General features: G+C 35.4%; 1 protein-coding gene across 3 annotated transcripts in view; it reads left to right on the top strand.

The window, feature by feature from the left end:
• The first annotated feature begins 8,373 nt into the window (after positions 1-8,373).
• The window catches only part of LOC115975820 (KH domain-containing protein At4g18375-like), a 36,218-nt gene continuing 33,043 nt past the window's right edge, over positions 8,374-11,548 (top strand). The window contains exons 1-2 of one of the 3 annotated variants that reach the window (XM_031096824.1): positions 8,374-8,585; positions 10,496-11,162. In XM_031096824.1, the coding sequence (XP_030952684.1) occupies positions 10,533-11,162 (630 nt within the window). In that variant the 5' untranslated portion in view covers positions 8,374-8,585; positions 10,496-10,532. The remainder of the gene's footprint in view (positions 8,586-10,495; positions 11,163-11,548) is intronic. The other 2 variants (XM_031096822.1, XM_031096823.1) reach the window with 2 other exon arrangements.

The raw sequence follows: 11,548 nt of genomic DNA, 5'->3' as shown, positions 1-11,548 counted from the left end.
ACACTAGGGGTGATGAAAAAAAGGATTAAGATGCAAACTTGGTCAACAATAAGGGAGTCCGGATGTTGTCACACAAACTCGTTGATTTTGATGTTCATGATTGCCCATTATTGAATAGACAACACATAAGATAAAGATAAAGATTAAGATTTGGTGCAATAGCTACCATGCAATACCACTCTTAATGGCCAAGATTAAAAGTAAAAAAAGTTACTTTTAATATCAACTCTTGGATCAATACTTTTGACTTATAACCGTTCGATTCAAATCCTAAAGATACGTTAGTAATACAAAATATATGCATAGTAGATGAATTGGTTGGGGATGGCATTGAGCACTCAAATTTGGAAGGATAGATAGCTATTGTCTCCTACTATTGTTGACACCCCATTTTGCAACTCACATTTAACCTCACATGGAGGGTAAAAGAGTAATTTCAACTTGGAGATAAGCATCTTAATTTGTGGCCATTAGATCCTTAATTTCATTTCATCAAGGTGATCTTGATATTTTAATGATCAAATTGATTGGTCATAAGCCTCAATTGGACTATTAGATTGAAAATTATCATTAAATCAAGTTTTGATGACTAAGATGTACTATCACAAATTAAGTCCAACTATATGTGATTATGAACAATTAATTCTAATTGGTTAAATTATATCAATTTAAAATTAATGACGTGTCATAATTTGATTGGTTAGGACTATTTTTTATGGTAAGGTTGCACACACTTAATTAATTAGATAATTAAACATTAATTATTCAATGAGTAATTTGTGTAATTATCTTTTTAATTGAGGTAAATTTGGAACTGATTAAGTTTGAAATGGAAGTAATTGGAACCTATTAATGTTAATTGGAAACTAATTTGGAGCCTATTAATGTTAATTATGCTGAAACTATTTTCCAACAAATGACCTCTGCTCACCATTTCGTTGATATCTCTCAGAATATTTTGAATTTGTGAGTGAGATTAATTTTGCTAGACATCTAGGACTTCAATTTGAGCACAAGAATAAGGCAATTCCAATCAAAATTGAGAAAGATATGATTTTTTGAAATTAGCTCTGAAAACTGTTACAAGAGCTACCGAAAAAACCGAGGTTTTAGACATTTTGCTTACTCATCATTCCCACTAACCTCCAAATTTAATTCAATAGCTTTCTCTAAATATTGAAATAGGATCTAGGTTCATGATTCTCTTTGATTCTTTGTCAACCCTCATTAAATACCCTTCCATTCATATTTTCTCCACCATTACTATATAAACCTTCATTCTCCTCCATTCCAAAGCACATAGATTCACCCTCTCTTCTCCCTTCTTAAGTTCTAGTGAAGTAGAATAGTCTTGTCATATCTTGGTCTTTCTGTGACTTAAGGTATTAAGTGAGACTCACTCTCCCTCTCTTAGTTCTTCTTTCTCTATTCCACCCTTAGGACCTTCGCTAAAAGCCTCCTCCTCCACTGTGTGGATCTTGCATGTAGGTATAACCCCTCTCCATAACTTGTTTTTTATGTTTCTACAATGAGAATTTAAGATTAAAGCATGCTAATGATTATTTAAATTCCTTGAATATGTTTGAATATGCTTGATATTCTTAAATGCTTATAAGCGTTCTTCACATGTTTTTGGTTGTTCATAACATGTTTGTGCATGACACTAACTTTGATCTTAAATCCACATCCAAAATATAATAAATATGTTAGTTTCATAATTATCTTAAATTCTTGAATCTAGGATATCACCATTCATACACATTCACTAAAATTTATTTTTCAATCAAAATGCAATGATTAATAAATGGAATTGGAGTTTATCACATGCACACACATTAAATTCAATATGCAAATTGATTGATAACATATTGGATAATATGATATGCATGTTGGCCACCATAGTTTAGAAGATCGATTTCACCAAGCAAGGTGCATGGGTGCCTAATACCTTCCTACCTTGTAACATAACTTTCGAACTTAGATCAAGGGTTAATAAATCAATACTTATTCATGTAATTTTTAATTTCTAGATTGTAACTAGGAAATAAAGTCATTTATTTTATCTTAAATTGTATTTAGGACCAAAACCATGTAATTTTCTATGATTAATGTAAATTCAGTTTCAAATTAATAAAATGATAAATTTTTCAATTACGATTTTCTTATTTTTTTCAACAATTAAATAAGTGGTGTCTCTATTGTAAAACTGTTAATCTAAAGGAGAAAATATAATCTGTCGAATCTCCATTTTGAGAGGCAATAACACAACTCCACCCATTTACGTGGGTTTGGCCCAATTCTAAAATGGGCCGGGGGCGTGGTCTCTTATAACTGTTTAGAAAATAGTTTCCCCCTCGCAGATGATTGCTTGAGGATATGGAGATTGCCATTCTCATAGATTTTGAGACAATCTCTTAAAAGGAGATTCTAATTGATGAGAAATTCCTTCCCTACGAGGTTGAACTAATTAAATTTATTTCTCTTAGTCACTATAATGCCTAGTAGGAATTGATATGGACTTGAACAGTGCATGGAAGCTATATAGTGCGTAGTGCCTATCTAATGCAAGCGGAAACCCTTGTATTGGAAAGACATAGCATAAGTACCTCCGAGGGATATCATAGTCTTCTAAGGCGTTGGGTGTGATCTACAAAAGTGCCAAATCATATTTAAGTGTTCATGTGGTGGGGATTGCATAATATTCTACCCATGAAAATGATCGAATGGATTCTCCAAATGCATTATCCCAAAATATTCATACAATATTGGGGGCAGGAAGCAAAGATAGTCATAGTTACCTTATTGTTGTGTCACGAGCCAAGGATGTTGTTAGGACATATGTGTTTCACATGTTAGGAACATATATCACTATTTTATGTAATTGGCTAATCTTTTGACAAAACACACTTTATTTGCAATTGTAGATTTAGGATGTGTTTAATACTTCAAGAAATAAAGTTTCAAGTTTAAGTGTTAAAATCATGTAAGTCTGTCCAAGATTCAAGTGTGAAAGGTGTTGTTCAATAAAACTCGATAGCTAGCTCGACAACTAGCATCTATCGAGCCTTAAAGAGCTGTTCTAGCCCGTCGCTCGACAGCAGCTCGACAGATAGGGTATCTGTCGAGGTTTATGAAGTTTAGTTTTTTGGGACTGTTTTTCATCCAATCTGTGATTGTATGTTTGAGTTTTCTTTTCTCACAACCCTAGACATATATAAGAATTATTTTAAGGGCCGTTAAAGGTGACACAAGTTGCACAAGTGTTGAGCAAAGTTTTGTTCAAGCAAATTGTAATCGGAGACAGAATTTGCCCTAGTTCATCTTTCTTGTGAAGAAGCTGCTATGTTTGTACACCGTAGGGTTCTGTGATCAAGGAACTTCTTGATCTTCATCGTGTGATGAACTGAAGAATTTTGTAGCCAACAACCTTCTCTAGTTGGTGATTGAAGTCGCATACTGGGATCTACGCAATTGGTTAGTCACGTATTGGGAGTCGTGCATTGAAAGGAGAGATTATCACTACAGAACAAGTCCAATTGGGTATTGTGGTAAGGATTCAACTGTAGGTTGGTATAAAGTACTGGGATTCTTTTACTTGTAACTGCTTATTTTGATAATAGTGAATTCTCGGGAGTGGTGACCTTAAAATCACTCGGTGGGGTTTTTGCCGTGTAGGTTTTCCCCATTCGTAAACAAATCACCGTATTAATTTATTTTTCATTGCATACTTTAGTTATTGGTGATTTGTTTGTGCTATAACGCGCTTTGCATGTTAATTTGATTAATTAATAAACTTGACTAATTAATCAATTAATTTATTACAAGGGGTCAATATGTTTTTGGCCTATCAGATGTATGGAGTACGAGCAAGTTGGGAAAGCTTAGGGATATTAAAGGACCATTTGTAGATGTGGCTAGCTAGATAATGGACCATCTAAATAAGCTAAGCATTGAATTATTTTTTGTATGACTCTGTGGTTGTTATGGGATTGTTGAAATGAATTTGTGGTTCAAGGGGGGAAACCATTAGGATCTCTCAAGTATCACATGACAAGCAAGAGATATGGTGGAGTTTGAGGATTCATAATCATGTTCTCAATTGAGTGGCATTGCAACTTTGCCATTTAGAGATGGGAGAGATATCAAGTTTTGAGAATCTTTAGATTTAAGAGAGAAAGAAACAAGAAACAAAGGAGAGAGAGTCAGAGATGGGAGAAATGAAATACTAAAGAAGGAGAGCAAGTTGTGTGGCAACTGTGACTTATGACGCATATGGCATATCTAATCAGATATCTCCGATCAATTTCGGTGGCCAAGGCATGGTAAGACTATGCCTACTTTTGCTGGTGATGGCGTGGCATCACTGTCTAGAGCAAAGGAGGCGTGACTCATGAGACACGCTTTCTCATAGTCTCACTTGCTATTAGATTTTAATTTCAATTTAGGGTTTTTTTGTGTGGTAAATTTGAAGAGTTTTTACGGACTGGATTTTTTTTTTATTTTTTTATTTTTGTTTCTGAAAGGCTTAAACTATGGATTTGTTGATAAATTTTTTGTTGTTGTTTGGGCTATTTAGATTAATTTTTGTGGTTATTATTTGGGCTATTTTTTGGGTTTTGAGGGTCAAAGAAACTATAGGGGGGCAAAGTTTTGTTTCAATGGGCTCAAATTCTAAATAAACCTTAATTATACCTACTATTTTGAAAAAAATAAAAAAATTGAGGGGGGGGGGGGGATGCTGTGGCCCCCCAAAGCCAAGGAATGGCTTCGTCCCTGCTTGTGAGAGGTAAAGGTTGATTGCTACTCCCATGCAATCATAACGACCTTTAAGTCGGCGAACCAACTTTTAAGGGGGTTTAGGCCATATTCTATTTGACATCAAAGTCTTAATTGAGTGTTTTAAAACCTAAACACTTCCTATGTTGCTATAGAAATTGTAATAATGCAGCATTAGCTCTTGCTCAAGATGCAAGGCACTATATTGATTCAAAGGTAGGGGTGACAATTTTTATCCAAACCTATTATCTCCCCATGACTCATTTAATTTGGGTAAGTTTTGATCCAACCCAATTAAACATTTGGGTTAAATGGGTAAAGACCTAGAGTAATCTAATTAAATGAGTCTAAATGGGTAAACCCACTAGGTAACCCATATTTATTTATTTATTTATTTTCACCCCTTAACGTTAATAGGAAAAAAAAATGTCTACCCCTAAGAACCTAAACACATCTTCCAGGTACCTTTCCCTCTCCAAAGAGAAAATCTAAACAGACTAAACCTTAACTAGAAAATTTCTTATTGATTTTCTTGAGTTTTCTTTCATTTTTCCTGCTACCAAGCATATCCTAAGATGGTCTGGTTTCTTTAACCCTCTTTTTCTATTTGATAAACTGTCTATATTGTGCTATAAGATTGTTGAGATCCATTTCTTGATCTTAGAGTGTGGCTAAGGTGATGGCGTTGCAGACTATTGAGGTCCAAAATATAATAAGGAGCCAGGTCTATAAAAGAAAGAAAGACCTAGCCTATGGAAATGAAAAAAGGAAGAAGGCTTGACCCTTAAAATGAAAAAGGGGAGCCTAGCCTATAAGAAGAAGAAAATAAGTTCTGGGCTTTGGATAAAGAGGGATGAAGGAGGCTTGGCCCAAGGGCTTAAGGAAGGCATGATACCTAAGGAAGTCTAAAGGAACAATTAGGATTTGGGCCTCGGTTGCATAGGATCCACCAACCTTAGAGAGTAGGTCATTGAGGAGAGCCGGAGGACGCCAACCAGGATGTGGACAACTCAGGATATGGCATGGTCATTTAAAAAGGAGCACGAAGGACGAAGAAGGTCCTGTCAACATCAGTTTCCCATGACCCAAAAGAGAGTGATAGAGATAGATGGTGATTTCGGAGCCAACACCTGTTGAAGGAACCTAGGACCTCGGGCAAGGCAGAAAAGGTGAACCAAGAAGGAAGATGGCCAAGAGCCTTTTCAGCTACACCATTAGCAAGAAGGATTTTTCCTCATTTCAGGGAAAGAAATGAATCGTGAGAAGTCAACATCAAAGCTTCGAAACTTTGAGGTGACCCTTTTAAGATTTTGGATGAAGAATGAGAAGTTTTGACCTTAGAGAAGAATTTGGATTTACTAAAAAAAAATCTCCTACAAGAGGAAAGTCAGCAGGTGGGCTTTTAGCTATCAGTACCTAGGAGAGTGAAGTAAGAGAAGAAAGGGGAAAGGATCAGCCACCAATGCTTCAAATAGAACATTGGTCCTGGTACCCAGAGCACCAAAAGGATGTATTATTTTTTTGAAGAACATTCAAACAACACTATAAAAGAGGTAAAACCCAAGATACAAAGAAACACCAAAAAAGATCCTTGAGCTTTTACTTGAGATAGAGTGGGAAGAGTGAGGCATTGTAAGAGATCCTAGAGCAAACGTTTCAAGAGTCACTTGGATCAAAGGGATTCAAACTTTACAAGTCTTGAAAGCCCAAGTGGAATATTCAAGTCTATGATTTTTGAACTTTATTGAGCCTTGTGGAACATCCCAGCAAAGTAGAATGTAATGTACTTGAACACTCAATATAATAAAATATAATACCACTCTATTTGGAGGATCTTTGTCACTCTCTTTGCTTTGTATTTTATTTGATATTCCTTAATTATTTACTCAACCAATATAATACATTATACATATATGTATATTTGTGTCGTGGAATTCATATCTTGTGCACAAATTGGCTCATAAACGGCCTAATAAGGTTGCGGTGAGCCAAGCCTAGTCTAACCAACTATCAACCACACCCTTGAAGACCTAGGATCCCTTGTCATTATTGGGCCTAGGTAAAGACCTATTGGGTAATCTAATTAAATGAGTCTAAATGGGTAAACCCACTAGGTAGCCCATATTTATTTATTTTCACCCCTTAACATTAATAAGAAAAAAAAAATGTCTACCCCTAAGAACCTAAACACATCTTCTAGGTACCCCTCCCTCTCCAAAGAGAAAATCTAAACCTTAACTAGAAAATTTCTTATTGATTTTCTTGAGTTTTCTTTTCATTTTTCTAGCTACCAAGCACATCCTAAGATTGTCTAGTTTCTTTAACCATCTTTTTCTATTCGACAAATTGTCTATATTGTGCTATAAGATTGTTGAGATCCGCTTCTTGATCTTAGAGCATGGCTGAGGTGACGGCGTTGCAGACCATCGTTGACAACGAAGTCACTGGAGTCCCTCCTTGCCGCCACACTCAAGGGGGTTCACTACGAAACCATCATTCAAAACCATGACTTCTCCTTTGAGATCAAATTGCATTGACGATGTGAAATTCAGTGAAGAAGCTTGAGTGCGAAATCAAAACTAAGAGAATTGGAGAGATTTGATTTCTTATTGCTTTGTTTGTTTAATTTGTTGAGATTAGATTTTTTGTTTGATTACTGAAAAATCTAGAAATCTCTCTCTCTCTCTCTCTCTCTCTCTCTCTCTCTCTCTCTCTCTAATCATGATTAACTAAATTTGATTTTTTGATTTATGCAACCAAAGATAGGGATAGGAGAATTTTATTGGATTTTTAATTTTATGCCTTTCATCCATAAGGTGGGTGTTTTGGTAAATTTTTTTTTGATTGGATATATCTTGGCAATTTTATAAGTTTTTGGTATTTGTAAGTATGTATATATAAATCAAATAATGAGTTAAAAGGGGGGGGGGGTGTGTTGGTGATTGAATGGGTTGGGTGAGTAATGTGCATTTAATATTTATTTAAACAAGTAATAAATAGGTAAATAGATAATTATGTCCTTCATCCATTTTTGACCATACCCAAAATGCACCCAACCCGCCCAATCCCCTATGCAGAGGTGTGGCAGGAGAACTCTTTCCCATGCACTGTTTTTGTAATGAATACCAATGATCAAAAGATTAATAAAACAATTCTATCGTTTACTCTTCTTAAAAAAAAAAAAAACACTATTAGACAACATGAAAAAGCTAAACACTTGTACCCTTCCTCTATATCTATCTATCCCATGGATGGAAGAACATTGACCTTTGGTGTCTAACTTCTGAAATTTTCTATGCATTCACAAGTTAAGGACCACACATATTAAGGCTTTTTGAAATCTCTTCTCAATATAAATGATAGAGTAATAGAATCGATTTTTATCTTCCCTTTTTTAGCTAATTGTCAATCACTAACATTACATTGTTTTCAGCATAAGATGCACCACTCTATCAAAAAAGAAAAAAAAAAAAGAAAAAAGAAAAGAAAAAAAAGAAGAAGAAGCATAAGATGCTCCACGACCCAATCATCTTTGAACCAAATTAGCCTAAAACCTTTTTCCATCATAGGCCAAGCTTAAGCCCATAAACACAAATTGGCCCTTTCTACAACGCTTTCCAAAATTGGTTACTCACAAAAGGCCATACCCATCTCCACAAACCAAACAATATTCAAAGCAAAGTAGAAAAAAGCAGCAGCAAAAAGCCCCATTTCTATCTCTCTCTCTCTCTCTCTCCGCAATTCGACTCAGCAGTCAGCACAGCGGCAAATCACTCTGATGTGACACACTCTCTCTCTCTCAGTCTCTGGTACGTACTATTCTCTTTCCCTCTCTCATTTCAACTTTCTCCAAACCCCTAATTTTCTCTTCCACTTATTCCTTTTCCTTATTCCTAACTTTCTTATTGCGAAATTGGATTTTCGAAAACCTAGACCTAATTGCTTATATAACTCAATAATTAAAGACAAATGCGAACTTTTTCTACTAAGAGATGCGTTAATTTCGAGCGGAACTTCGAAAATTATGCTTCATTTTACTTTTTAATATTTGCTTTCAATTCGCATTGTAATATTCGAATGTGATTGTGTTGTAATATTAAGCTAAGAGAATAATTCGAATTTAAATCAGCTCGGTAACGAGTAATTAATATGTACTATACAGTATTGCTTTTTTTATTTTTAAATAGTAAGTATTAGAAGCTTCTGTGATTTCTAGAGCTTGAGTTTTATTTGAATTAAGGGGTTTGTACTGTGTTATGGAGTATGGGATTGAGAAATGTTAAGCTGAGGAAATGTTTATGTGCCTTTTAGATTGAATTGTTTGGGGGTTTGGTTGGTGATTTAGTTGGATTTTGTTCAGAGAGTAAAACCTTAGGATATGGGTTCATTTGAAGTGTTCTATTTGCAAAACGGTTTGGTTAATTTTGTAGGAGTAGTAGAATTTGTAACCTAAATTGAGATTGAATTGTGTTTGCTTTTGGGTTGGTGCTTCAATAGGTTCTTGTTCAGAGACTAAAATCGTAGGATACGGGCTCGTTGGAAGTGTTTTATTCTAAGTTGGGTCGGGGTGTACATGGCTGTGGTTTATGGAGAGGCATCCGAATGGGTTGGGAGGCTTTCAGCCAATATACTTGGTTTGAGATTGGGGTGGGAATAGAGTAAAATTCTGGCAAGATTGTTGGTGTGGGGACCAACCATCTCAACTGTCTTTCCCGGTTTTGTATGAGATTGCCATTAATAGAGAGGCTTCAATAGAATTTTTCTTGGCTAGGCAGGGGGAGGGGGAGAGGCAGACTTGGGATGTACGTTTTACTTGGAATCTGAATGATTGGGAATTGGATTTAGTAGTGGATCTCTTTCATATTTTGGAATCCAATACACCTTCAATGGATAATGAGGATCACATGAAATGGAAGTTGAAGAAGAATGGAGATTTTGATATCTGTTCACTTTATTATGAGTTGCGAGTTCCCCTCTCCATTGTCTTTCCTTGGAAAGTTATTCGGAAAGTTAAGGCCCCTTGGCGAGTTTCCTTTTTTGTTTGGGTTGTAGCTTGGAATAAGATACTCATGGGTGATTATTTGAGAAGTATGGGTTTTGATTTTGTTGATTGGTGTGTTATGTGTTGTTGTTGTGGGGAAGCATTCTTTAGACATTTGGAATTTATTTCCATTGTGTTTGATGTGGTGTATTTGGAGGGGGTAATAGGTGGATGTTTGAGAATGTGGATAGTTCGGATAACCTGCTGATTCTTTTAGTGGTTCTTTGTTTGATTGGTCCTGAGCTTGGGGACTCACATCTAGTGAATCCCTCCCTCTGTTTATTAGTTCTCTTCTCTCTTGTAATTAAGTTTGTCTTTTGTATATATATATCATTCTTACTTATCAAAAAAAGAAAAAGAAATCTTGCTTGGTGATTTTAGCTATATTGGTATGTAAGAACTTAAAACAGAATTCAATGAAGACTGCTACTTGTGTTAGTCAAAGTTGTGTTGATGTCAGTTTCCAAATGTTGGAAAATATGTGTTTCAAATTTCAATTCTTTGTTTTCCTGCCTTTTGGGTTGTAATTTTGTGTTAGTTGGAAGTGATATCCTCTTTAGTGTTGGTGGTCATTTTATTTTAGAGAGCTTATTGTAGTGCTGGATAAAAATTGTATATGGTGCCTTATTAATTTATCAAATTTCTAATGATCACAATAACTCTTTGGTGGGTTTTTAGGTATTGAGTGTAGTTTAGTATCAACTCTTTTGATAGTATGGATGGGAACAAGCGAAATTTTTTCAATAAACGCCCCAACATCCAATTTAAGAAGAAAGGAAATAACAGGAAAGGTAAATGGAATAATTCAAGCCGTGAACAGTCTTTAGGGAATTCTGAGTCTGTTGACACCGTCTACCGTATACTCTGCCCCTCTAAAAAAATTGGTGGTGTTATTGGGAAAGGTGGCAGCATAGTCAGAGCCCTAAGAGAAGAGACACAGGCGAAGATTACAGTTGCCGATTCTGTTGTTGGAGCTGATGAGAGAGTAATTATTATCTATAGTTCTCCTAACAAACTTTCAAGGAACCAAAATGATGAAGAAGATTCAGCTGGGGAGAATGAGTTGGAGCCCATGGAGCCTCATTGTGCAGCCCAGGATGCTCTCTTAAAAGTTCATGACAGGATTATTGAGGAAGATCTCTTTGGTGGAATGACATTTGAAGATGATAATGAGAACAATGTTGTCACTACACGACTTCTAGTTCCAAATTTCATGGTAGGATGTCTTCTTGGAAAACGTGGAGATGTTATTCAAAGATTGCGAAGTGAGACAGGTGCAAATATTCGTGTTCTTTCTGCAGATCATCTTCCTACATGTGCTATGAGCACTGATGAATTGGTACAGGTAATATTTCTATTGTTTGATTCTTTTATTTCATATTATTCCTGCTCTGCTTTTAGCATATGAAACAATTTTTCTGCACCAGAATTTCATAGTAAGCATGCTCTTATTTTACCTTTAAAGTTGTTTTTTTAATTGGTTGGAATTGAGGCTTGATTGAAGGATATGATTGTATCCATATCTCCCCTACAAGCACACCACATTGCTGAGCCTCAATTAAGGCTTGGTTCGACTTAACTAATAATACCTTTCTTCTGCAACCCCCCACCCCTTCCTTCTTTTTTTATTTTATTTTTTATTTTATTTTAATTTTTTAAATTTAAATTTGAAATGGAGTGGTTTGGCTTGATGATCACTTCCTGTTTTCTGCATTGAGGTGATTGTCTTAA

Source organism: Quercus lobata, chromosome 2 (genome assembly GCF_001633185.2).
Source record: "Quercus lobata isolate SW786 chromosome 2, ValleyOak3.0 Primary Assembly, whole genome shotgun sequence".
NCBI classification, from domain to species: domain Eukaryota; kingdom Viridiplantae; phylum Streptophyta; class Magnoliopsida; order Fagales; family Fagaceae; genus Quercus; species Quercus lobata.
Note: the sequence above shows the minus strand (reverse complement) of the source record. Positions and strands in the feature narration are given on the sequence as shown.